The sequence below is a fragment of the Doryrhamphus excisus genome, chromosome 19 (genome assembly GCF_030265055.1).
Source record: "Doryrhamphus excisus isolate RoL2022-K1 chromosome 19, RoL_Dexc_1.0, whole genome shotgun sequence".
Classification (NCBI taxonomy): domain Eukaryota; kingdom Metazoa; phylum Chordata; class Actinopteri; order Syngnathiformes; family Syngnathidae; genus Doryrhamphus; species Doryrhamphus excisus.
The window spans coordinates 14,088,808-14,116,070 of record NC_080484.1 but is presented as its reverse complement, the minus strand read 5'-3'; the positions used below and the strand labels follow the sequence as shown (position 1 = coordinate 14,116,070).

The following is a 27,263-nucleotide window of genomic DNA, read 5'->3' as shown; positions in this document are numbered from 1 at the left end:
CCATGTGATGCACCCTTTCACATGGTCTGTATTTCCCTTTCATCATCTGTGCTCTTATTCTTCTGCGGCTCCTGTTTAAACACAGACTGGTAACAAGCAAAGATGGCGGTGTACGTCAACGGCACATGGGGTCGGTGCTGATGATTGAGGACCCGATGATGTAACATCTTCCTCCTCCAGGTGAAACGATTCCACATAGGACTCTTATGTAATTGGTGAGCAGTAGATAACTGCTAAGCATCCAGAAAGAGAAAAAGGGCCTGCACGAGAGGCAGAATGTGAAGTTATTATTATTAGCACTCCTGCAGGGTGCTTTGATCATTATGTAAAGCTCCTGTGCTGAGAACCTGCAAGCTGGCAAGCGTGCTTGCATGCCACATGAACTCGGCTACCGTGCGCAAGCACCCAGGACGTGTTTAGGGGAAGAATTTAGCATGCAACACATTAGGACTCATTAGTGCACGCTGGAGGAGCAGGCGTGTACGTTACAAGGTTTAACCACGACGACGATGTCATGTTGATGAAATGGCGCCATATGCCACTCTAGAATTCATGCTCCATTGGATGGGGGTGGGCGGGGGGACAGGCTGCCATCAATATGCTTATTGGACAGGGTCAATGGCATTTAAATCAACACGCTCAAGTCAAAACTAAGCGTGTGGCAGATTTTTCCACCACACACACACACACACATTTTTATGTCCTCCATGGCAAAGGAATGGCTGTTTTGTCAACATCTCAGTGCAGATAAAACCCAGATAGCCGTAAGTCACTTGTCACCATACCCCAAATAATCGGCACACTTGAATTTCTTGGTTTTCTACCTTCTGGAAATGTGTTTTATAAAATGTGTGCATGTAACTTTACAATATGTGACATTTTAACCACAACACCCGCAGAGCAGAGATGGCATCTGTAAAGCTGAAATTTCAAAGAAAAGGTGCAGAGCTTCATGAAAAAAATGTGATATTATTCAAAATATTTGGCAAAAACTGAATGAACAGCGGCACGGCGGTCGAGTGGTTAGCGCGCAGACCTCACAGCTAGGAGACCAGGGTTCAATTCCACCCCCGGCCATCTCTGTGTGGAGTTTGCATGTTCTCCCCGTGCATGCGTGGGTTTTTTCCGGGTACTCCGGTTTCCTCCCACATTCCAAAAAACATGCTAGGTTAATTGGCAACTCCAAATTGTCCAATGTGAGTGTGAATGGTTGTTTGTCTATATGTGCCCTGTGATTGGCTGGCGACCAGTCCAGGGTGTACGCTGCCTCTCGCCTGAAGACAGCTGGGATAGGCTCCAGCACCCCCCGCGACCCTCGTGAGGAAAAGCGGTAGAAAATGAATGAATGAATGAATGAATGAACTGAATGAACAGCATCTCATTCCGACACCACACAGCACCTCCAGAGCAGACATGGCATCTGTAAAGCTGAAGTCTACGGTGGCTATGTGCAACATTTGCAGCATTCAGCAACCAGAAAAAATATGTCGTTTTTTTGTTTTTAATGCATTTGTACAAATATGACACTGCAGCCTTACCCAAAATACATGTTTAGTACCCTCTGCAGTTGAGCGAATAGTGCAAGTACGTATGGAAACCAAGTATGCAACCTGCATGCACTGCAAGGACAAATAAAACAGGCACTGTTGGAAGAGCTTGGGCTGTGTTTTGCAGCACTTATTACCTCCATTAGCGATGGTGCTTCTGCTCAGGGCGATTATGAGCTTAGGAGGGGAACCCCAGCTGAAGAGGGGCCCGGGCCACCACTTTTAATTTTCGTCTCCACATTTTAATCCCAAAGAAAGCCAGGGTGAACTTGAACCCCAGCCATCTGTCCCTGTCCTTTATTTACCTGCTGGCCTACATTGCAGCCACACGTATACAGTACATACACCGGGACAGTGGGCCTTGTGGCTGGCGTGACGACCTTGCAGGATGGAGATCTAGGGTTCGGATAGACATGTGTTGCATGTTAGACTAACTGAAGGCTCTAATTTGTGCAAATGTGAGAGAATGGTCTATACGCACCCTATACTGTCATCCAACAGCCTGCTGGGATAGGCTCCAGCAGCATGTATATGTAGAAAACGGATGGATAAACACACACTGGAGGATGTGTGTACACAAAGTCTTCTTGCATCCTACTAAGAGAGATGCAGAAACAGGGATGTGGCCATGACACAGGTGGAATAATCAGAGCAAAAATAACAGCTACAAGGGAGCTACACACATGCAGTACATCCCTAAAAATAGACAGTATGAGCAATTCATTCGATGATAACAAACAGCAAACATGACAACATGACATGCACGTTCACAAAAATGGTGCAAAAAAGACCCAGAAAGGGTGTGATGCACGCCAGCTTCATCACCAAGGACAGCGGCCGATGCTCGGCGAGGCTGCCAGCCATGACAACAACAACACCGACCGGCCAAAATGACAGCTCCTTTCCGCATGGAGGTATCGTTACAACCGGCCGTGCGCAACTGCAGTTCGGACAGAAACCCGGCACATTAAACCGACCAACAGTTCGCCTTTCCCGGCGGCGAGCGTCCCTTGACCCCCCGCCCCCCTCCTTCTTCCACCATCCACCAGCAGCAACAGCCGGAGCTCCGCCACAATCCGTCAAAATGGAATAAATCAAATGTACACTCACCGGCTCGTCCGGATCGAGCAGCTCACATATCCCGTGGTTTGTGGCCCTATCGTGCAATGATGATCATGATTGTGATAATAACGGCGGGCAACGTTACGTGCGAGCCAGCGCCATGTTAGTCAGTCAAGCAGCGCTCCTGTGCGCCACATCCGGGCCGCTCGGCGGAGCGAATGAGCGGCGGAGAGGGGCGGAGAGGAGCGCCTGGGCGAAGTGGAGCACCTGTGCGGCGGGGATGTATCTCCTACACACCTACGGAACGAAGCTGCTCGGTGTTAACAACCAACTGTATTTCCACTAAAGCAGAATATTCCCTCGGCGTGGCCCCCTTAACTGTCGTAATTGAAGGGTCTTATGGTAGCGGATAACACCAGCAAGCTAACGTTAACGTCATTCCAATTACATTAGGGATGCTAACGTACACCGCCATTGTAAAGGTTAGGGAGGTGAGCTTAACAACAATCAAAATGTTCAGTTTAGAATAAAAATCGAACTCGTCTTTCGAACGACACGGGAGGAGGTGAACGGGTGCTACAAATGACGAGTGTTCAACGTCATAGGGACGACGCCATCATTATTTTGACGTCGCCATCTTGTGGTGTTATGTGGGAATGCGCGGGCTTTCCCGGTAGGCTTGTTTGTAACCTAGCCGTGCCATAACTGGGATGAAACTGTCGTAAAAGCCAAGTTCCTCATTTAACCTCTACATGACTAGTAATAATTGAGCAAGCGCTCCTTTATGCATCTGTGAAAAATATTTAATGTTTAATATAGTAAGTAATGAGTGAGTAGACACCTGAAATAGTTAAATATCATTTAACAAATGTGTGTTATTACCTTTACTATGACATGACCACCATAGTCCTGCAAAATACACCTGGCATCTGAAAAATTATGTTTCCGGTTTAATGCTAATATAGTAATCATTCATTTTGGGACGGCTATACATGGATGTTACATGAGAAATAGGATATAGCAAGCTGCATGCACTAATAATGAGCCAAATGAAGGTCTATAAACACACTGGTTAATTCATGTGTTCTTGATTGAAAATCAATATCTGTTAAATAATGTAACGTCTGTCTCCAAGCAGCTGTAAATAAATCCTCCCAGGATTAGTCGGTCTCAGCATTCTGAGATTCTCCGCCATTTCTTACATTTTTGGAAGCTAATCTAATAACGAGCACGGGACAACAAGCGGGATTGTTCAAATCCTTCAATGAGGGTTATTTGTTGGGTGGTTGCCATGGAGATGTATTGCCAGACATTTTTCCTCAGTGAGATTCTTTTATTTCACATTTTGCTGGGTTAGCTTGGTCGATGTCATGGCAACATAAACTTTATGCCTCTTGAAAACAAATCAGCTTTATGTAAATTCTCTCTATATATATATATATATATTTATTATTATTATTAGTTTTTTTTAAGATATTAATTAACATTATTTAAAAATGGGTTTGAGTTCCATTTCTGATAGTGTTTAACAGAAAAACAACAATTAATCACCTCACGTCTCAGCCGACCTGGGAACGTCTTGGGGTCCTCCCGGTGGAGCTGGAGGAGGGCCCAGGGACTGAGGACTGGGGGCCGGGGACCGGGAAGTCTGAGCTTCCCTACTGAGACTCTGCCCCCGCGACCCGGATAAACTGGAGGAAAATGGATGGATGGATATATATATATATATATATATATATATATATATATATATATATATATATATATATATATATATATATATATATATATGAATGCAATTGAATCCAAAACAAGTAAACATAAAATATATATTTGAAATAGAAATAAACCCACAAGTACAAAACAATAAAGAACTAAACATAAATACTAAAAAAGAGTACATTGAATGTAAAAATAAAAGAGAAACAAATGGTAATGAATAGAAATGACTGGAGTTTTTTTTTTTAAGTAAAACACCCAAAGTAGTGCAGACCTCTTGCAGGTCTTTACATGAGTAAGGTAAATCATGTGAATTGTTAATGTGTGCGTGATGCTGATGAAAAGGGGCGTGGCCAACCAGTCACACGGTTATGGCCTATAAAAGCTGATGTGATTGGCTTGCAGGCCGACTCCCTCTGCTAAACAGCAACACTGCAGCCTGCAAGCAACACCAGCACCACAGGTAAGTCTTTTTATTTACCACATGCTATCTGTATTCAATACGTCCTTGTACGCTTGGACCTATGCTACGCTATAGTACAGTAGACTCCAAAGGACTTACTGGCCATTTTATTACGTGCACACCTTCACAACCTGTGGAAAACCAATGCTAAATTATGCCTTTGTAAATGTAACAATATGTTTATTATTGTGCTTGCAGCCGAGTGCAGATACTCTGACAGCTCACACTTGCTTATTATTGCGGTGCAGGAGAACTATCAGGCTGATTACATCATAACGATACATCAATAACATGCAAAACAGCTCTGATAACCTTCCCAACCCATGTGACGGGGGGTGGAGGGGGGGGGTGGGGGGGGGTAATATCCATCCAGCACACAAAAAACCTCATCAGCTACCTGAAAACCTTTGAAAAGTGCCAAAGCTTTGCCAGAGACCTCCGTGGCGTCACAGCAGCTGCTGGGAGCGTGTGCCCGAATACAGTGCACCTTGCTGGGCCACAGCAGGTGGCTCCTCCCCCTCTATACTCTGGTTCTCCTGGTAGTAGTCATGTCATGATGTTTCATTAGGACTCATCTACATTCCTTCCGGTTATAGCAGCTATCAGTATATTGGTCTTGAGATGCAGAGTTGTCGGTTGGAAAAAAAGATTAAAAGATTAAAAAAAAAAAAAAGATTATTTAGTTCCAAATATTACCAAATATTAGAAACAGCTCTCAGTGTACATGTCCATCATTGCAAAATACAAACACGATGAGAGTATTCTGGAAAGCACCAACGTGTGTAACTGAGTGGCTGCATGAGGTTGTGCATTTTTTAAGAACTAATTGAATCTGCGCTCACAACAGTGAGTCATGAGGTCACGCTGAGGTCATAACGCATCACACATTCTTCTTCCAGCAGCCGTGTCAGCAACATCCTCACACCCCGCACCCCACAGCCACGCTCTGTTTGTCTGCATGACTCATGTCGCCATTCCTGCCTCATCATTCAATTAGCAGCCTCATTTATACGAGCCCGGTTGGCGTGGGAGTCCTCCATCCATCGAGCATCAGCGATTGGTCAGGGTCAAAAGGACCCGATGAACAACGCTTACAGCGATTGGCGTGATTAAGCATTCATTCATTTTCTAACGGCGAGAGGCGGGGTACACCCTGGACTGGTGGCCAGCCAATCACAGGGCACATATAGACAAACAACCATTCACACTCACATTCATACCTATGGACAATTTGGAGTCGCTAATTAACCTAGCATGTTTTTGGAATGTGGGAGGAAACCAAAGTACCCGGAGAAAATCCACGCATGCACAGGGAGAACATGCAAACTCCACGCATTGGGATTGAACTTAGGTCTCCTAGCTGTGAGGTCTACGCGCTAACCACTCGACCGCCGTGCCGCCCAATAATAATATGTTTCCATTATAATTCATAACCATTCTTCATAATGGAGGCAGATTCACACCAAAAGTCATTGTAACTACAGCAAAGCATGCTGGGAAATGCTGCAAACTCCTCCAGGTGACACATCTCACACATTGTCATGTTTCTGTGCTTTGGTTGGACATGAGAGAATGATGAAGATGTGCTCCAACAACAACAATAACAATAGTCCGACGTCCTCCAGACTACCAGAGTCCATATCTCAAGCAGGAATCAAACACATAAAAACGCACATCTGCCCCACGTCATAAGTCCGCTGGGCGCTTTTTTTTTTTTTTTTCGAGACAATTCAGAGAATTGAGTAGGTGTGTGTTGTGTTGCAGGCATCATGGACGTAAGTAGCCCCTCTCAATATCAGATGGCAGCTCAGGTGAGAACTTTTTTTCCTGGTCTAAACGTTCAAATGTTTGCTTGTGTGGATGTTGAACCCGGAAGTTGGTGTCCTCCATCCTTTCAACCCTCTCTCTCCCTCGTATCTCCATCCTGGCCCCCGACCCTCCGTCACCCCCATCATCGCCACCTCCTGCTCCTGCCACTCTTCAGCATGCTGATGTTCTGTGTGGCAGCTGCCCGCCTGGTTCTGTCCCACAGACGAGCACTGTCTGGCCCAGTCAGGTGTCTGGGGCCACGTTCCCCTCCTGGCCCGGACAAGCCGTCCAACCGGCCCAGCCAACCCACCCAGCCTCGCCTCCCCAGCCGTCTCCGTGCTGGACCGGCCAGCCTAACACTCCCTGCTGGCTTGGAACGCAACCACTGCCGGTGTCCGGGGTCACCCCTGTTCCGGTTCCGCCTCAGACCATAGCACCCGCCCCTGCCCCGACTGCAAACATGATCCCGGCTCCAGCTCCCACCACGGCTCCGGCTGCCAATCCGAACTGCCAGCCTTGTTGGCCGGGAACCCAGTACCAGCCTGCTCAGCCACCGGCCCCAGTTCAACCCCAGGTACCCTACCAGGTTCCGGCCGTATCTCCTGTCCCTGTGCCACCGGCACCCGCCCCTGCTTCTGTTCCTGCAGTTGCTCCCGCCCCCGCTCCTCTTCCTGTTCCCAATATCCATCCAAACATGGCCGGCTGGCCCGCCTACTCAGGTTGGCCGTACAACCCGGGACAGTCAGGATGGCCGGGACAGAACCCGTCCCTGATGCCCCAACACTGGCTTCCACCCACATCTGGACCGCTGGTGAGTACAGCACCAACCGGGATCTGACTTTGTACACATGAGAATATTTCTCCATGTTTCAGAGCGTACCGTACAACCTGAACCTGTCCCGAGGCGTGTACGACAAGATGATGATGACCATCCTGGGCCACGTCAAACCCAACGCTAGGATGTAAGCAAGCCCGCTCACTCTCGATTGGACGCCCTCTGAGAACGTTGCTTGTTCCTTCTTGCAGGTTCACCGTCAACTTCCTGAGAGGAAACGACATCGCCTTCCACATCAACCCCCGCTTCAGCGAGGGCGGCAAACAGGTGCTGGTGCGCAACCACAAAGTGGGCGAGCGCTGGGGCGCTGAGGAGCGAGACCTGAAGGGACCCTTCCCTTTCGCCCTGGGGAGCCCCTTTGAGGTGAGCGGGGCGGGGCCCCAAACAGGAAGCCTTGAAATAAACAAAACACGCCCGACCCGGGAGTGGCGCCGCCACTGACTGACTCCACGGTTTTAATGTCAGGCTAACGTTTGGCTGAAAAGCTGGAAAGGGTTGGGAAGACGATTGGGACAGCTGGTCCTAGATCAGGGAAGCGCTGTGCTGCAGGGAGACTCCTGGAGGTCAGTCGCGGGTCCGGTGTTGTTGCTCTGGAGCAGTCAGTGTTCCAAGTGTACCCCCCCCCAACCCCCACCCCTCATTGTGTTGATCAATGAATGAAAGGTCTGCTATTCTTTGTGCTGGGAGATGAAATACACTACTACATAGTACTTTACTTACAGTACGATATCGTACAAGATAGATACTTCAACTCAGTATGGGATCGGAAAGGTAGAGGTATCGGTGTACTGCCACCTAGTGACCACATATACACATATCCATGTACACTCATATTGTACCTCCAGATAGGACAAGAAGTCCTTCCAGATGGGGCTTGTTGTATGACGAGATACTCTACCATCAGCACCACCTGCTGGCTGTGCTGGGACATTGCAGTGCAACATTAATTGTCAATGTGTGTTTGTGTGTTGCAGATGAAGATCCTATGCACGCAGGAGGCATTCCGCGTGGCGGTCAACAACATTCCGCTGTTTGAGTTCCGACACCGCGTCAGAGAGCTCAACCAGATCAACCGCATCAACATCCTGCACGACGTCGTCCTCACCTTCGTCCACGTGGAGACGCTCCCGTAGGAGAGGGTGTGACCTTCACCGTTCCACGCGTGCAGAGTGTGATCATCATCATCATGAAACACACCTAGCACTGCATTACATAGAAAAGTCTATTCTATATACGTACATGCTACTGGGATTGAATAATGATAATTATCATAATAATAATAATAATAATAATAACAACAAAGACAAAGTGCTAATAACCACTAAGCATTCCTAAATATAAACGCTGCTTTTTCTTCACTGTGTGCTTTCTACCACAAATGACTCCATTGTCTAGCATATTTTCTACTTCTACTATTAAACTGCCCCAAAAACATGTTGGATCCTCTTTAACTGATGCAGAATTATTATTATTATTATTATTATTATTATTATTATTATTATTATTATTAGCGTCTACACACATCAAATAATACATCATACAATATAGGAAGGGAAATCTCAGCAATCAAGTTTTATTTAGAAATGTCAGATTCTTCTAAAGATAAAACAATCTAAACCCATTAAAAAAATCTAATCTAAATGTTTTTGGTATTTAGAAAATATTAAAAATTGACATTTTTTAAGATGACCAAAATATTCCAATAAATCCCAAACCACTGTAAATATCCCAGTATTTACAGTAACTATATATTTCATACATTCTTTAAATACAACTTTAAAGATTCTGATTTTCTGCAGTACTTATGGTACCTACAGTACATGTTGTATCTACAGTACCTACAATATTTACTGTACTTACAGTACCTGTTGTACTTAGGGTACCTACAGTACCTACAATATTTACCGTACTTACAGTACCTGCTGTACTTTGGGTACATACAGTACCTACAATATTTACCGTACTCACAGTACCTGCAGTACCTACAATATTTACAGTACTTACAGTACCTGCATTACTTACAGTACCTACAATATTTACTGTACTTACAGTACCTTAAGTACTTACAATACATACAAAATTTACCGTACTCACAGTACCTGCAATATTTACTGTACTTACAGTACCTGCAGTACTTACGGTACCTACAGTACATGTTGTATCTACAGTACCTACAATATTTACTGTACTTACAGTACCTGCTGTACTTAGGGTACCTGCAGTACCAACAATATTTACCGTACTTACAGTACCTGCAGTACCTACAATATTTACCATACTTAAAGTACCTCCTGTACTTAGGGTACCTGCAGTACCAACAATATTTACCGTACTAACAGTACCTGCAGTACTTACGGTACCTACAGTACATGTTGTATCTACAGTACCTACAATATTTACTGTACTTACAGTACCTGCTGTACTTAGGGTACCTGCAGTACCTACAATATTTACCGTACTTACAGTACCTGCAGTACCTACAATATTTACCATACTTAAAGTACCTCCTGTACTTAGGGTACCTGCAGTACCAACAATATTTACCGTACTAACAGTACCTGCAGTACTTACGGTACCTACAGTACATGTATCTACAGTACCTACAATATTTACTGTACTTTCAGTACCTGCTGTACTTAGGGTACCTGCAGTACCAACAATATTTACTGTACTTATAGTACCTGCTGTACTTAGGGTACATACAGTACATACAATATTTACCGTACTTACAGTACCTGCTGTACTTAGGGTACATACAGTACCTATACAATATTTACTGTACTTACAGTACCTGCTGTATTCTACACAACAGGATGAAATAATCCTGCGTGACTGTCTCACAAAGGAGAAGAAGATCACTTCTTCTTGACCTGAGGGTGCCTTTGATGGAAATGGTTTTTTGTGGTGTTGACTTAAGATGGGAAATTGTGCAAACATGAACGTGAGCTAAGGCGAGTTCTTCTTCTCATCATGTGAGCAGAATAAGGCAGACTAAAGTCTTTCAGGGCTGGAAGAACCAAAGTGGGTTCCCACCTCTGCGCCAGCATCCTCCTCTGACTCGGTCACACCTTGCCATCCAGCTTCCTCTCCACCGACTGAAGCAGCAGCTCGGCGTACTGCTCCAGCAGGGCCAGGGCTTCTCCTTTCACCTCTGACCCCGCCGTGGAACGAGGCAGCGGGTCCAGCTCGGTTTTGACGGACACCAGCGCTTCGGATAAGATCTTCTCCATCTCCTGGCGACCTTCACCTGCGGCCCGTGGATGGCGCTGGAGCACCTGATTGTCAGGATAGGACCACAAAGCTTTGAGAATACGTCCTAGCGGTGGAAGGTATGGGACGGAATGCACACTGACCGCCGTGTAGAGCGTGATGGTTCTTCTCAAACTGCTGTGAAGGTCATCAACAGCTTGCCTGCACGTTTCCAAGGTGATGGACTCACCTGACACACACACAGAAACGTAAGCGTTATGGAGCCAAGTGTGAACACGCATGGATGGGAGAAGTTGAGGATAATAGAAAAAAAATGAGGTTAGTAAAAGCAGAAGACGTCTAAAAGAGTTGCTACTGCTCACCGCCGTGGCACTGCCAGCAGGAGGGCGGCGCCACACACGGAGGAGACACGGGCGCCACACACGCAGACTGACACACGGGCCGGGCGGCCAGCGGCGGCCGGCGTGGAGCGAGAGAATGACGACGAAGAAAAAGAGGAGGGGTAGCGAGCGACAGCGTAGGAACAAACGGGACACCTGGATGGCCGTCAGAGGGAGGTGCACTGAGATGTTCCACCGCCAGAGGGCGCTCTTCACGTCCAAGGGCCGCATCCTGTGTACTAAAGGCACAGATGGGGAAAATATTCCTATTTCCTGTTCACTTTCACGACTTTGCTCTTTTACTATTATTTAGCATTATTATTAGCACCATCATACTAATTATTCATTCATTCATTTTCTACCGCTTTTTCCTCACAAGGGTCGCGGGGGTGCTGGAGCCTATCCCAGCTGTCTTAGGGCGAGAGGCGGGGTACACCCTGGACTGGTCGCCAGCCAATCACAGGGCACATATAGACAAACAACCATTCACACTCATATTCATACCTATGGACAATTTGGAGTCGCCAATTAACCTAGCATGTTTTTGGAATGTGGGAGAAAACCCACGCATGCACGGGGAGAACATGCAAACTCCACACAGAGATGGCCGAGGGTGGAATTGAACCCTGGTCTGCGCGCTAACCACTCGACCGCCGTGCCGCCCACTAATCATTTGTAAAAAAGAAAAACAATCATGAAAATAGAAGTTGTTACATTAAATATATTTACTATATTTAATACTATTTCCAGAACTGAATGGTAAAATATGTTCATAACTGTAAATGACATGAGACAGTGAACGCACCTCCCGGCCACAGACAGGCTCTTCTCATCAGCTTCTGAATGAGAGGACAGATTAAAGAAACCTTTATTTTCAACTTGAACAAAGTCGAGTGGGCGATGTTGTCTAACCTTGCGTGCATCCTGTAGAGGAAGTGACATCACATGGACAGGAAGTCCTTGTGCCGGCCTTCACGTCCAAGCAGAGGCTGCGTCGCGGGCTGAGAGGGACACGAGTTGGCAGAACGGTGGCGGTGGGCTGAAGGCAGGCCGGTGCAGGCGACTCCGTCTCAGGATGCCCCGACAATGACCTCCTGGTCCTGGAGGGAAAGGAGGAGACGCCGAGAGGGGCGGCGTGGAGGCCTTCACCCAGCGAGGAGGAGCGGCTGCTCTTGGCCAAGGAGCTGGCCGTGGGGTTCATGTAGGAGTGAGGGGAGCGGGGAGACTGCGGCGACCCCGGGGAAGGCGAGGACAAGTAGGAGGGCTTGGGAGCGTCACGGTCCAGAAAAAGATGCTGGGGTCTCCTGCACGTCTCCAGCCGGTCGCTAGAGGGCAGTGGAGAGCGTGGAGCTGCAGAATTGAAGAAGAAAGGGAGGACATTCATGTGCTGTGTGGGGACTGCTATGGTATGCTGTGATGTCACGTACAGGCTAAGGTCAGGTTCTGGACGGACTGAGACTTCTGCAGACTCGTGGTTCCGTCCGGAAGCGGTACGGGTTTGGACGGCGGTGTGGAGAGCCTCCAAAGGTGGGACGCGGATGTTGTCTTCTTCTGCAGTCTCGGGACGGGAGCAGAGACGGCGGTGGCCCCCCTGCTGGGACGAACATTTTTATCCAAGAACATTAACATCAATGATTTTTTTTTCTTACTTTGGACCATGGCTGGTGCTGGGGGGTGCGGGGGTCTCATCCTCCGGGTTTCTGCTCACAACTTCTTCCATCAAGGGTCTTACTTTCGACACAGGGGGCTTGGAAGAGGGGCTGCCGGGGGTCTTTTGCACTTTAGCAAACGGGGTACCTCCACTGCAAAATAACAAAATAACATGGACATTTTTATTGAGTATTTTTATTGGTAGTTTTAATGAAATACTAGTAGTAGAGATGAGATGAAGACCTGTTCTGGGGACCTCTGGCCAGGAAGCGTGAGGACATGCTGAGTCTTGGGACTCTGCTGGTCTCAGCTGCAGCACACAAACAAAAAGTAGCTTGGTTAACTAATTTTGGCTCTTGGAGTCCAAATGTTCCTTCAAGGTTCTCCCACTTGCTCTACAGCCATTTTCCAGCGTCTCAAAGTTCTGCTTGAGGAAGTCTTCTCGGCTGTGGTGCTGGGAGGTCACCGCTTTAAGAGCTTCATCCACGCTGGTGGTGTCAACCTTCTCTGCCTCCAGGTCTTCAACGCCGCCGTCCTCCATCTCCTCATCGTCATCCGAGCTGTCCAGACTGAGTGACGCTGCGTCGGCAGAGTCTGATAACAGAAAGAAGCACAAGTGAGGTGCAAAATCTTCTCCAGAACCTTCAAGTTGCCAAAACTTGATTAGATGAAGCGGTGTCCAGCAGAGGTCTGCTTGAAAGCTAACCATCAAGGGCTCCGTCAGGACTGGACCCTCTGCTCTCGTAGCCCAGCGAGCAGGCGCTGTCTGGGCTGTAGCTGTCCTGGCTCTTGCCAAAGACCTTCTCGCAGGGTGGATCCCTCACCATGCTGTCCACAAGAAAATAATGAGAGGCAGATCATGCATGAGTACCGATGTTCTCCCTCCATGAGGCCTACATGTCTCGTAGATCCGTCTCCCCCTCGTTCTCATCTGTGCCGTCCATTTTGGTCCAATCACGACATTGCCTGTGCCGATGCTTGGCCCGCTCCTCGAGGTGCTGCTGTGGGAGGACAGCCAGTGAGCCACTGGAGAAGAGAACTCAGGTGCTGGACATTCTTGGAGGTTCAGGTTCACCGTGGGTTCCTGGAGGCAGGATGTGCTGTGTCGGTCTGCGCCGCCAGCGTGGGGGTCGGCGTGTTTGCTGGGGGCAAAGGTCTCCAGCTGCCTCAGGTCCAGCATGGACTTCACCATCAACTCCAGGGAGCCCATGCGGCGGGACCAGCGCCTGCGAGGACGACGACTGCTGCTGGGTGTGCTCACCACCGCCGGCTGGAATCACAAACGTAAAATATGACAGTTGTAGTACTGTACTGGCTATGCAGTACAGTACACAGTACACAGTGTACACTGTCGGAATAATAACAATAACTGTCATAAATGAAAATAAACTTACTTTGGTTGCTTCCCAGTCAGGTCCTGCATCGGAGCCGCCTGTTGGTTAGAAGACAATCAGAGGAGGTTTCATTGAGAGGCATGGATGCTGAAGGTCCGTGTTCTGCTTTAACCTGAGTCTTCTTCGCCATGGCTGCTGTCGGAGAACGTGTTCATGGTCGAGTTCTCTTCCTGGCGGTTGGACTTGTGGTTGTGACCGTCCGAGGAGAGGCTGACCATAGCGGGAGCGCTGTAGGCCTCTCGCCTGCCGGGCAAAAGAAATCAGTGTTGAACAAAAAGATGGCGGCGTTACAAACACAGCGGGTACGGCGAGTGCACGTGCTTCACCTGAGGGGGGCGCTCCTGTGAGGGTTTGCGTCCTGCCTGAGCTGACAGAGCCTCTGTCTCATGCTGATGGTCATCTCTGAGGCCAGACGCCACACCAGGATGCAGCTAGAGGATGAAAGCATCACATAGCGGCCACACGGGACCAAAATGAGCGTGTGCTCATCTTATGGCCATGTTTGGAATGAGACTCAGGACAAACACTGGATGAAAAATGGTGCCTTTGGTGGTTTGAGGGCCGTTATTTAACAATACGTGACTTTCGGGTGCAATTCCAGGGTGAATGTAAAACATGTGCGCTGGCCTCACCTGTCCCCCGACACGCTGATCAAATGCTTGCAGTCGTTGGTGAACCTCATTCCGGTGACGATCTCTGAAAGCCCAACAAGGGAACTTTGTTAGCCTGCATATAGATTGCACATTTCATAGCGCTGCACGATAATTAGCAGACACATAATTATCAGACTGATAATTCGCATGCAAATGTGTTATATTTGCTTATAATAGCTAAGAGATTTGTAAATATTTGTTTTTTTTTAGGGGCACCCGATGATTATCGAGCCAATTATGATGTCATACTGAGAAATCCTTTAAAAATAGCCAATATTCATTCATTTTCTACCGCTTATCCTCACGAGGGTCACAAGGGTGCTGGAGCCTATCCCAGCTGTCTTCGGACAAAGAGGCGGGGTACACCCTGGACCGGTGGCCAGCCAATCACAGGGCACATATAGACAAACAACCATTCACACTCACATTCATACCTATGGACAATTTGGAGTCACCAATTAACCTAGCATGTTTTTGGAATGTGGGAGGAAACCGGAGTACCCGGAGAAAACCCACGCATGCACGGGGAGAACATGCAAATTCCACACAGAGATGGCCGAGGGTGGAATTGAACTTGGGTCTAGTAGCTGTGAGGCCTGCCCGCTAACTCCTTTTCCGCCGTGCAGCCCAATAATAATTAATTCATTCATTTTCTACCTCTTATCCTCATGAGGGTTGCTGGAGCCTATCCCAGCTGCCTTGGAGCGAGAGTACACCCGGACTGGTGGCCAGCCAATCACAGGACACATATAGACAAACAACCATTCACACTCACATTCATACCTATGGACAATTTGGAGTGGCCAATTAACCTAGCATGTTTTTGGAATGTGGGAGGAAACCGGAGTACCCGGAGAAAACCCACGCATGCACGGGGAGAACATGCAAACTCCACACAGAGATGGCTGAGGGTGGGCTGCCACCCACCACCCGACCCAGGCCCACAGTAGTCGTGTCCTGAGGTTTCATTAGGACTCATCCACATTTCTTCCAGTCCTTCTTACCTCCAGGTCACACAATACCCGATTAACGGGTTTAAAAAAAATGTATTTCCTGTCGCCCCTGATGGCGTCTTACCGGAATGTCCAATCATGGTAGCCACACATTCGCCACTGTAGAAGTCAAAGATGCTGATGTTCTTATTGGAGCAGCTGGCGGCCACATACTGACCCGATGGATCGATCTGAATCTGCAATACAGACAACACTTAGGCAAAGTTCCAGATCCAGATCCAAGGAGGCGTTACCCTGAGCAGGCTGCCATCCTCACGGAGGGATCCTTTATAAAGCTTCCTCTGCTTGCCGCTACTGATGTTGAAAATCCTGTTGATAGAATACAGATGACAACAACAGCGTGTGAACTCAGCATTTCTGCACACGGCCTCGGAGGACACGGACCTGATGCAGCGGTCCTGGCAGCCGACAGCAGCGTACTTGGAGGTGGGGTGGACGCCCATGTCGTACAGCGTGCTTTTCCTCACCGTGTGGTGGGAACGCCGGAACTCTGCTCCTCTGTTGCTCTGCAACAAAGCTCTCTTTTGTTCAATTTGTGGCTAAGATGGCCAGGAATTAAGATTAAGATATGCCTTTATTCGTCCCTCAGTGGGGAAATTTGTATTGCACAGCAGCAGGAGTACAGAGTCAGTTAAGCAGTACAAAATACACAATATAGAAAAATAAACAATATAAACAACCCAAGTATTAACAAAATCAACAGTTTTTCCCCAGAGTTATATACAATACAGTATGTAGATAATATGAAACGAGATGAGATACATAACCAGTGTATACACTGAGATCTTGTTAGAGAGTTAATATGAGGCATTATGGAAATACTTAGAATACTTAGAACTTAGAATTTTTGAACTGGATGTGATGTAAAAAAAATGGCCTGTGTTCACGTGCTTACATCATATGCCTGTTTGTTCTCCACATGCAATCAAAGAAATGCTAAAAACACCTCCCAGCTCATTAGCCGCTGCTGAGCGCCCTGCCAGTGTGTGATTACGAGGATGCTTGTTTAGGATTTCCACGGGCAGGCCGGGAGGGCTCCATAAATCTTGCCCGAGTCTAACAAGCCTTTTGTTTATTGTGCTCCATAAAAGTTCCTGTTGGGGAGTCAGCCTTTGGAAGGAGGAGGAATGAGGTGTCGTCTTATGTTGGCCCAGTAAACCAAGAGCGATTCACAACCAGCACGTTAAGTTATGTCCCCTGCGACTCCCATTACGTTACAATGATGTAGCAAGATGTAGTTTTAGCCTCGCTGGTCCTTTACTACTAGTTCCTAAGCTACTTAGTATAGCTACAGATTTAGGACCCCGTCCTCCCCCACTAGGTGTTTGCGTGTGTGGGGAAAAAGGTGCAAGCTTACCATATGGGCAGTGCGAAAATAGATGCTTTTATCCGCCCCGCAGCTGATCAATCTCACCTTGCCGTCATTGGCTGAAGGACAACAGGAAAACACACATTATGCAGAGAAAATGATCCAAAATCAAAGTATTGGGACAGCGTAGTGCAGTGGGAAATGGCCATGTGTCCCAATACTTGTGCAATCAGACTTTGCTCACTGGCTAATAATAATCAATGATTTAACGGAGCAGTGCTGTGAAGCACAGGAAACGAACCCCCAACAAGGATGGGGGAGAGATTAGCTTGTGAGGTGACAACAGGGTCTCAAGCGGCTCACCGGCAAAGCGAACGGCGGTTATGGACGAGGAGTGCTCGTCCAGCGTTTGAACCAGACTGTAGTCGGCGGCGGCATCCAGGACGTGGATCAGGCGGTCCCTGCTCGCCGTGGCCAGCAGCTGCAGACCTGTGCCGAGAAAAAAGTAGTTTAACAAAAGGAAGGAACAATAAAAACATCCATAACTGCTCCAATGATCAAATATGGAAAGACCAAAAGGTCCCAAAACTGAAAGGCAGTTTTCCTCGTGGGAAATATGTAAATTCATACATCTGTATATGCAGAATGATCATAGTTGGCCCCATGGTGGGTGATGTTGCAGTCATTCATTCATTCATTTTCTACCGCTTTTTCCTCACGAGGGTCGCGGGGGTGCTGGAGCCTATCCCAGCTGTCTTTGGGCACAGGGCACATATAGACAAACAACCATTCACACTCACATTCATACCTTTGAAGTGGCCAATTAACCTAGCATGTTTTTGGAATGTGGGAGGAAACCGGAGTACCCGGAGAACACCCACGGATGCACAGGGAGAACATGCAAACTCCACACAGAGATGACGGAGGGTGGAATTGAACCCTGGTCTCCTAGATGTGAGGTCTGCACGGCCATGTTGCAGTCACCCTCAATAAAAGAGGCAAACATAAACTGAGGAAAAAATGAGATTTAGCTGAAGCGCTAAAGCAGGTTCCCTAAATGGGAAAACTCATATCTTTTTTTGGAACTGCAATGATGATTCGTAGTGCATGAGAAAGTGTAAAGCAAAAGTAATGGTCATTCACTAACATGGAGATTAGTTATACTATAACGCAACAGAACCACTGTTGTAACAGCAGTAAGGATAGGCATTACTGAGCAGCAACATTTTAAAGCGCATGTAGAGCTAAATGACCTCCATCAGCCACACGGCTTGTGGTAAACAGGAGGTGGACATCTTCACATTAAGACACACTGACCGCTTTCTGGTTTGCTGTACTCCAGGCACAGGATTTCAGCATCATGGGCTTGGACTTGAAGAATCTCCTCCATGCTGCCGAGGTTGTGAACTCTGAACAACAGGGACGAGACGTGGGTCAGGTGTGCCTATTGTTGTGTCCAGCGTGTATGAATGGACATTTCCGGTCCTTGTGCTCCACCTCAGCATCCCGTTTCTGTCTCCAGACGCCAGGTGTTTGCCATCGGGGCTGACACAGATGGTCCTGATGCCTGTCCGGCTTTCCGCCGCTTTATCCGGACTCACGTTGGTCGTACTTTCAGGGTCACGCAAGGCGCTGGTGGTGGCGCCGGTGTAGATGATCTTCAGGAGATCCTGCATAAAAGCAAAGTCAGCACTTCCACGCTGCCGTGGGGGGTGGAAGGTGGGAAGTGGCGGGTGTCTCACCTTGCTCAGGATGTTGCGAGGATGACCGTGCGTGCGGTCTTCTACGTGCCAAAGTCTGATGGTGTTATCCGACGAACAGCTGAGGAACGCAGCAGGAGACAATCCGGCTGCCGTTTCTCCAGGAACATCTGGGAACATCTACCAAAGATGATACACATCATTTATTGGCTACAGTAGAAATATAAAAAAGATATGATATATATATTGCAATCTACTCATTTCTTCTATCTTACACTCTTGTGCACAGTGTGTGTATGCTAGCAACCCCGCCTCCACCCAAACTGTGCAGGTAAGCACATCAAGCGCTCCTTTTTTCTCCTGGCTGCGATGTCAACGACCTGTCATAACTTCCCCTAGGTTCACTTAGATACAAGTGGGGGGGTCAATGGAGGACACAAAAAACCTGAAACAGCCACCTGACCACCGTGGAGTCACAGCGGCTGCTCGGAGCGTGTGCCCGAATACAGTGCACCTTGCTGGGCCAAAGCAGGTGACTCCTACCCCTCTATACTCTGGTTCTCCTGGTAGTAGTGATGTCATGATGTTTCATTAGGACTCATCACATTCCTTCCTGTCCTTGCTACCTCCAGGTGTGCACACACTACACTTCCATCTACATTGAGAAAGTGGCCCTAAAAAGCCGTATTGGTATGACGGTGCTGCTGGATGTATGTATGTTTTGTTCACCTCCAGGTCCCAGACACACGCAGCATGGAAGAGGGAGGAGTGGACCTTCCCTACGCTGTTCAGGTCTCTCACGTCCCAGACGTACAAGCTGTGGTCATCGTACATGCAGCTCAGCCAGAGGTTGACGGGGTCGTAGGTGACCGCGATGGCGTCTGGGTAGCGTGCGTCCGTCTTGGTGCAAAGTAAGTGACTGGCGAAAGGGAGACGTGTTAGCTCAGTGAGATGACACAACACCAAAGGAGGGGCCAGTCTTTGACAAGCATTTCATCCACCAATGGATGACTGCCAATCCTCACCTAGCCTTAGTGATGGACGCCATGTCCACACCAAGGGGGTGTGGCCGGGGCAGCGTGCAGACAAAGCGCAGGTCAAACGGACTGAAGGCTCGAACTGTTCCATCGGCACAGGCGCAAAAGATCCTGTCCTCGGACAAAGACAGCGATTGTGCCATGCTTGTCTGAAACACAAGAGAAACTACAAAGTTCAAACACATCCTTCCGCAGGCTTCACTACACATCTTAAAATAAAGTATGCACCAAAATCTGGCAACGGCAAGTCAGGAAGTTTGTAAGTCTGTTCACTTGTTTTTACCAAATGATCCTGATTTTACCAAAAGATAATATGAATGTCATTTTAGTAGTTTGCTATGAAATATGAAATATTATAATTATGTTTTTGTGTCATAACATTACGTGAAACAAACAAAAAATGTTAGCTTGGAAAAAATGTTACGTTATGACAGTATAGTCAAAATATTATACATTATAATAATTATAGGGCGGCAAGGTGGTCTAGTGGTTAGCGCGCAGACCTCACAGCTAGGAGACCAGGGTTCAATTCCACCCTCGGCCATCTCTGTGTGGAGTTTGCATGTTCTCCCCGTGCATGCGTGGGTTTTCTCCGGTTTCCTCCCACATTCCAAAAACATGCTAGGTTAATTAGCGACTCCAAATTGTCCAGAGGTATGAATGTGAGTGTGAATGGTTGTTTGTCTATATGTGCCCTGTAATTGGCTGGCGGCCAGTCCAGGGTGCCCGAAGACAGCCGGGATAGGCTCCAGCACCCCCCGCGACCCTCATGAGGAGAAGCGGTATAAAATGAATGAATGAATAAAAATATTTTTAAGAAGATAACAATTTGAAGAGAATAAAGTCCAAATATTTGGAGGAAAAAAGTGGTATTCTAATGAGAAAAATACATGCAATGTCATGAGACTAATATTATAGCATTAAAGGAGCATTGTAAGAGCATACAAAGCATACCCGCAGGTCCACCCACTTGTCCAGCATCCTCCTGCCGTTGAACTCGCACAGCAGGCCGGAGGACGTGATGCAGAAGGTGGCGTCCCGTTTCTGGCCCCGCCCACACACCACGTGGCAGAAATTGTTATTCCTCAACTGGCCCAGCAGCCCAGAGCGGCCCAACAGGGGGACGGGGGTGCTGGCCTGAAACACAGCAGAGGTGAGCGTTTATCATTGGAGCCAGCAGAGGGCGCTGTCATTTATATTTGACATCCAACAGTAGCTAGCAGTAGGAGACAAACATTTCTCTTCAGGCACACCAAAACCTTTTTTTTTTTTTTAATTTCAAAAGTGCCGACCTTCTTTGTCCATTCTCTACTTTGTGTGGCAGTAATTTTCTACCTGAAACCGCCAAGGCAACAGCAAAGCGAGAGGACTGTATTGTGGGCAGATAAAGTCTGCCTAGCAACAGGTTGTAAATATATATTATTGGCCCAGGGCACGTTCTATTTATCATTCAAACCAGACAACAACAACCAACATCATCATCATCAGACTACCTGGGTGGCCTTGCAGTGGTCCAGATACCAGAACTTGACGTGCCGGTTGCCCACGGTGACAAAGTAGGAGCTGTCCTCGGAGAAAGACACCCCAGTCACCTTGCTGGACACCATGTTGGCGGCGACCACCACATCCTTCTGCAACGCAAACAACAACGCTAACACATCTATGACATATTCCCAAATTTGATTCCCAAATGTTTCCATTGTGTTGGTATTCGTTTTTTGTTCACTCATATTCTTGTTCCCAGGGGGGGGGTCGCTTACTTTCCAGGCCCACACGTTGACCATCATGTCGTGCTGATTGCCCACGCTGACGACGTACTTGCAGTCAGGTGAGAAAGCCACGCAGGAGACGCCATATTTGTGCTTCTGGAGCTCCGCCACCTGCTGTCGCTCCGCCACGTCCCAAACTCTGACGGCGGGAAGGTGGCCGCTCTGGGGGGAGGAGACACCAAGGCGTAACCAAATGTGTTCCACGCCTCTTCTATTCTGAACATGTACTCGTTTGAAGGTGATTATCCTCTTCCACCTCCGCTCACGGTGCAGCGCTACGCGACCTTTGAACCGCTAACATCTCCTCCAAGGGATCACGAGGCTATTTGTGCAGCCTCTTCCTTGAAAACGGCGAAGTCAAGGTCGGAGCTAATAGGTTGGGAGAGAAGGACGCCAGCGGCCTGGAGGACACGACTTGACTCGCATACAGATGCTAATGAAGTCGGTGGCTTCTTTTTACACTTGTGTGGATATTTAAAGGAAATGCCAATATGACATACCTGACATATTTGGACTTATTTTTACACTTTTATGACAGGAATGTTAAAGAAGAAAATCATTCAGGTTGGGTTTTTAGATGTTAATATGAACAGTGCTTAGCTTCTTATTACGCTTGTACCAAATGTGAGAATGTAAGAAACAGAAGATGTGACACATTTAACCTTTGGTCGTCCAGTGTATTTCTTCTTTGTATCTTCTATCCAACAGTGGTTAACTTATTTTTGTGATTGCATGGCTTCAACCATAACATGTACGGCACAGTTATATGTTATATACTGTAACTGTCTATGTAATAAATAACATATTTTTACAATTACAATTTATAGTATATAATATATATAATAATATATAATAATATATATAATTCTAATAATTATTAATATATATATATATATTATTTATACATATATATTATTATACACAATTATAATAATATATATAATTTTATATATATATAAATATAATATGATTTTATAATAATATTATATACAATTTAATATAAATAAAAATATAAAAGTTATTTTGATGTAGTATGCTGTATCTCCGATTGCAATGGTTACAATGAAGCAGATGCAGTTGCCACTCCAGGCCATAGGGGGCACCACATTACATAACGCTGGTTTGTCCACCTCTACTGTAGAAGAAAGGGCTCCCTAGGAATCACATAAGATAATGACCATTTACTAGCCTAATATTATAATCTGGAACGAGTTAATTCATTAATCGTTTTTTAACAAAAATAAACATTTTACTAACTCAATTTTTTTGTTTTCTTCAGGGATAGCTAGCTAGCTTGCTAACGTCAATTACAGTTACTCTGCTACAGGAACACTTTTTACCCTGGAACAGATTATTTGTAATGGTTGAAATATACATCCATTTAGTGGACATCACACTCCAACAAAACCATGATGAAATCATTCCTTCCCACACATGCAGGGCCTCAACTGTTTCTGAACTTTGCTCTCTGCTGTCATGGCAACCACTTATCCACTCAACACAGGGAAGTCTTTAATCAGCTTTGATTGGCCGGGGTGGGGGGAAGGATTACGACCGAGCGGCACGTTGTTTGGAGGCCGGAGGAAGCGCCAACAATAGGGACTGACAGGAAACTAGCTGTGAGGTACATGGTCTGGTACATGCGGGGCCTAATCCTGCAGACTCTTTCTCAATGAAGCACAACACTTGCATGCACCTGGCATGCGCCTGCATGCATATCACTGCCCTTGATATTACTGTTGTATCAAGCTAACAAGAAAGGGCTGCAAAGACAAAGAAGGCAGCGGCATGTTGCATTGATGTGGAAATGAGATGATAGGAGACTCACCTCTCCTGTGACCAGGTGTTTGCCATCCAGGGAGAAGGACAGAGCTGTGATGGTCTTTCTGTGAAGAGGAAGAGGAGGATGTTGGCACACTTTAATGGTAGTGATGTGCAATACCACTGACCTTGTTTCTAATTCGATACTGAATCAAATTTAAGCTGCTATCTGCAAACCAATACTTTGCACAAATTCATCTCCATCCATCTATCCATTTTCTATGTCGCTTATCCTCACTCGGGTGGGGGTATGCTGGAGCCTATCCCAGCTGTCTGGACACCCTGGACTGGTGGCCAGCCAATCACAGGGCACATATAAACAAACAACAATTCCCACTCACATTCATACCTATGGACAATTTGGAGTGGCTAATGAAGCTAACATGTTTTTGGAATGGGGGAGGAAAGCCACGCACACACGGGGCGAACATGCACAGAGATGGCCAAGTAAGTTATTGCAGTCTTTTGCTAATTGCTTATTTGTGAACTTTGTGACAGTGTATTACTATTTTTTTCTGTCCTGGTCATTGACAGCTAACAGGGGATTTTGGTGCAATTTTGCTACATTTATGTACATTGTTGTTGCTATTTGTACTATATTTTATTTTGTATTACTGAAGTATATAACAATAAGGAGGTATACAACACTAAGTACGTTTCATTTTGTGGAAGGAGGATGCTACTTTTTGTCCCAGATAAATTGCGCTGTTATTTTGAAGGCCGGAAGTGTTGTTGTTGTGTGTTGCGGTGACTTGACGGGAACTCCTGTCCTTCCAGTCATGCTGCGCTCCATTAAAATAAGTGATTGGTTATTAAGAAGTACTATCTTAATACAAACTTTATCCACAATTCACACACGGTTCCCTTTGCGACTAGACAACAGCGTTTGAGCTGAAATGAAACGACTGAAGCATCAAAGGTATGATGTGTCTTTGGCAAGGCAAACAAGCTCACCCTGACGTGTTGATAATGTGATGCTGCCTGTTCTTTCTGGGGTTCAGCAAAACAAGCACACACCTGCAATGGGAAAACAGTTCGTCTTAAGAGCTTCATCAATGCAAAACACACAAACGTATACACACTTGATCTTTTTTTAATGACATTCATGTGAGTAATCTCAGCTAATCTACTATTAGCTTTGTTCTGTGCTCCGTGTACTGACACACACGAATAACACTGCAGGAAGGATTACAAGTTAACATACAGGACTATTGTGCGAAACTATTTTGCCCAATACTTCACATTAAACACGAAATGCTTTACATACCTTCATGGCCATGCACAAATTTATTCTCAGAACAGTTATATAGTCGTTTGAATGTTTAAATTGGCTAAAACTATTGCCAAAAGACGACAACTAAAGAGTTCATGGAGGTAAAAAGTGTTCCTGTAGCAGAGTAACCGTAATTGACGTTAGCAAGCTAGCTAGCAATCCCTGAAGAGAACAAAAAATGGGGTCAAGTAAAAAGTCACATTAAACACGAAATACTTTACATACCTTCATGGCCATGCACAAATTTATTCTCAGAACTGTCATATAGTCGTTTGAATGTTTAACTTGGCTAAAACTATTGCCAAAAGACGAGAACTAAAGAGTTCATGGAGGTAAAAAGTGTTCCTGTAGCAGAGTAACTGTAATTGACGTTAGCAAGCTAGCTAGCAATCCCTGAAGAGAAAAAAAAATTGGGTCAGTAAAAAGTGACATTAAACACGAAATACTTTACATACCTTCATGGCCATGCACGAATTTATTCTCAGAACTGTCATATAGTCGTTTGAATGTTTAACTTGGCTAAAACTATCGCCAAAAGACGAGAACTAAAGAGTTAATGGAGGTAAAAAGTGTTCCTGTAGCAGAGTATCTGTAATTGACGTTAGCAAGCTAGCTAGCAATCCCTGAAGAGAACAAAAATGGAGTTAGTAAAAAGTTTATTTTTGTTAAAAAATGATTAATGAATTAACACGTTCCATATTATAATATTAGGCTAGTAAATGGTCATTATCTTATGTGATTCCTAGGGAGCCCTTTCTTCTATAGTAGAGGTGGACAAACCAGCGTTATGTAACGTAGTGCCCCCTATGGCCTGGAGTGGCAACTGCATCTGCTTCATTGCATCAACCATTGCAATCAAAGATATAGCATACTTAATCAAAACAACTTTTATATTTGTTTATTTATATTTACATAATTATTAACTTGTATATAATATTATTATAAAATCATATTATATTTTTATATTTATATATAAATTATATAAATTATTATAACTATATATAGTATACATTATAATTATATATATTATTTTAAATTATAAAAAAATGTTAAATTGTAAAAATATGTTATTTATATTCCATTTCTTTATTTTAAAAGGGAAATGACTTCTCACCCTGCAGTATAAGCCACTAGTCCAGTTTTGGGGTCGCAGGCCAGACCACTGTTGCCCAAAGTGGTGATACCCAAAACCTTCTCCAATGTTACCTGTGAGAGGAAATAAGCAAGATGAGGTTTTATTCATGGTAAACAGGATGATTGTAAAGCTCAATAATGTTTAGATTATTTCATCACATGTAATAAAATGTCCTAATGGTTTTTACGTCGGGAAGAAAACACAGTCGAACATTCTGAGTTAACGGCGCCATGAAAACAACAGAAGGCCCGTCAAGTCTTAATCTATAAAACATCCGTTAGCAGGCATTGATTTATTGGAAGGACCTGAACGTCACACAAGAGTCCTGCTCAGGCAGATGGTGCTCACGTGTGGCAAATATTAGAAATAAATCAGTACACAAATAGCAGAGGTAAATTAAAGCAGAGTAGAGCTTGCTCCTACAATTCATTCATTTGTGTTCTATGTATTTTGCTCTCTTAGAAAAAGCTCATGAGCTCCTATGATGATGCAGATCTAGGTTGGAGACCACCACAATGCACCCCATCTGGTATCCTCCACTTACTTGTGATTAAAATGATCAGGTTGCAATGATAGGACAGGGAAAATGGTAACAGTAAATGTTAGCAATGGAATAAGAAACCTTGTTGTTGATGTTGTCTCTCTTGGTCTTCCTGGCTGAAGGAGACCTCAGCAGGTTCCTAATGCGACTCTTGAAGGTAAATCCATCGACAGGCATGGTGGAGGATGCCTGTCAAATCCAAAAAGCGACTCTTGAGACGATTTGAGAATTCCTCCCGACCGAGCGAAGCAAAACTGGCAGCGGCTCCGGTGGCTCCCTCCCTGCGAGACAAAGTGGGACAGTGTTCCCGCTGACGGCGGGACATGTGGACGCTAATCTCCTGAGTGGGTTTAGCGCTGCTTGTGAGGCTGGCTTGTCAAGGCCCGCCTGTCGCCTCACATCGGGCTCCTTGTCCGCGGCCTCCTCCTTCTCCACCTCCTGCTGCTCTTTGCTTCCAAGTGGAGCGGCCCCGGTGATTACATCAGCACTGGCGTTTGTGCCTCATTAATTCACTGGATTGGATTAAAGGGCGAGAGATGGGGTGCTTGTTTGTATGCGGACACGTGTTCAAGTCTGCTTAACACTCATTACCTTTCATTATCTTGGCTTTTTTCTAATCTATTTCATCAACACAGGAACAAGCTCTTTGTCACACTGTGTAGATACTTCCATTTTTGTTTTTATATCTTTTGTCATTTATTTCTATGCCGCTTATCCTCACAAGGAAGGCAGGGGGATGCTGGAGCCTATCCCACTGGTGGCCAACCCATGGCAGTGCACATATAAACAAACAACCATTCCCACCCACATTCATACAATTTGGACAATTTGGAGTGGCCAATGAAGCTAACATGCTAACATGTTAGCATGTTTTGGGAAGTTGCTTTTTTGATAGGGTAGCATTACATTAATGAAAAACATGTCAACAGATCTTTCAGCTTAT

The 27,263-nt window shown here is 46.0% G+C and overlaps 3 protein-coding genes across 12 annotated transcripts in view; 1 reads left to right on the top strand and 2 right to left on the bottom strand.

Annotated features, from left to right (window-relative positions):
- The window catches only part of pak5 (p21 protein (Cdc42/Rac)-activated kinase 5), a 45,539-nt gene extending 42,302 nt beyond the window's left edge, over positions 1 to 3,237 (bottom strand). Inside the window, exon 1 of one of the 4 annotated variants that reach the window (XM_058056795.1) lies at positions 2,658 to 3,237. The gene's annotated coding sequence lies outside the window, so the exon portion shown is untranslated. The remainder of the gene's footprint in view (positions 1 to 2,657) is intronic. The other 3 variants (XM_058056797.1, XM_058056796.1, XM_058056798.1) reach the window with 3 other exon arrangements.
- Positions 3,238 to 4,632: 1,395 nt separating this feature from the next.
- Positions 4,633 to 8,855, top strand: LOC131107187 (galectin-3-like). The gene is made up of 6 exons (XM_058056957.1): positions 4,633 to 4,791; positions 6,556 to 6,602; positions 6,776 to 7,411; positions 7,474 to 7,562; positions 7,627 to 7,798; positions 8,410 to 8,855. The coding sequence occupies exons 2-6, from the start codon at positions 6,561 to 6,563 to the stop codon at positions 8,566 to 8,568; spliced, it is 1,098 nt and encodes a 365-aa protein (XP_057912940.1). The 5' UTR covers positions 4,633 to 4,791; positions 6,556 to 6,560; the 3' UTR covers positions 8,569 to 8,855.
- Positions 8,093 to 26,813, bottom strand: LOC131107186 (mitogen-activated protein kinase-binding protein 1-like). Of its 7 annotated transcripts, XM_058056954.1 has the most exons (33): positions 26,402 to 26,810; positions 25,759 to 25,850; positions 24,326 to 24,388; positions 23,379 to 23,436; positions 21,542 to 21,712; positions 21,275 to 21,412; positions 20,736 to 20,918; positions 19,770 to 19,930; positions 19,474 to 19,663; positions 18,787 to 18,924; positions 18,542 to 18,714; positions 18,362 to 18,453; positions 17,408 to 17,533; positions 17,093 to 17,163; positions 16,120 to 16,241; positions 15,969 to 16,044; positions 15,800 to 15,911; positions 14,702 to 14,765; positions 14,396 to 14,500; positions 14,182 to 14,312; positions 14,070 to 14,107; positions 13,751 to 13,945; positions 13,573 to 13,676; positions 13,382 to 13,503; positions 13,066 to 13,269; positions 12,919 to 12,985; positions 12,675 to 12,827; positions 12,453 to 12,619; positions 11,938 to 12,375; positions 11,831 to 11,891; positions 11,008 to 11,264; positions 10,789 to 10,874; positions 8,093 to 10,710 (listed from the first exon to the last, which is right to left on the bottom strand). In XM_058056954.1, the coding sequence occupies exons 1-33, from the start codon at positions 26,495 to 26,497 to the stop codon at positions 10,498 to 10,500; spliced, it is 4,467 nt and encodes a 1,488-aa protein (XP_057912937.1). In that variant the 5' UTR covers positions 26,498 to 26,810; the 3' UTR covers positions 8,093 to 10,497. The 7 variants fall into 7 exon arrangements, with proteins under 7 accessions (XP_057912937.1, XP_057912932.1, XP_057912938.1 ...); XM_058056949.1 differs by having other exon boundaries at positions 18,542 to 18,924; positions 26,402 to 26,813; XM_058056955.1 differs by having other exon boundaries at positions 11,182 to 11,264; positions 18,542 to 18,924; positions 26,402 to 26,813.
- Between the last annotated feature and the right edge of the window lie 450 nt (positions 26,814 to 27,263).

Excerpts from the sequence above, each read along its gene's own strand:
- LOC131107187 (XM_058056957.1), top strand. The coding sequence starts at position 6,561 with ATGGACGTAAGTAGCCCCTCTCAATATCAGATGGCAGCTCAG. Across the intron at positions 6,603-6,775 it reads AATATCAGATGGCAGCTCAG|CATGCTGATGTTCTGTGTGG; the intron begins GTGAGAACTTTT and ends GCCACTCTTCAG. Across the intron at positions 7,412-7,473 it reads CACCCACATCTGGACCGCTG|AGCGTACCGTACAACCTGAA; the intron begins GTGAGTACAGCA and ends TCCATGTTTCAG.
- LOC131107186 (XM_058056949.1), bottom strand. The coding sequence starts at position 26,497 with ATGCCTGTCGATGGATTTACCTTCAAGAGTCGCATTAGGAACCTGCTG. Across the intron at positions 14,501-14,701 it reads ATCAGCGTGTCGGGGGACAG|CTGCATCCTGGTGTGGCGTC; the intron begins GTGAGGCCAGCG and ends TTCATCCTCTAG. Across the intron at positions 12,986-13,065 it reads GGAAAATGGCTGTAGAGCAA|CTGAGACCAGCAGAGTCCCA; the intron begins GTGGGAGAACCT and ends TGTGTGCTGCAG.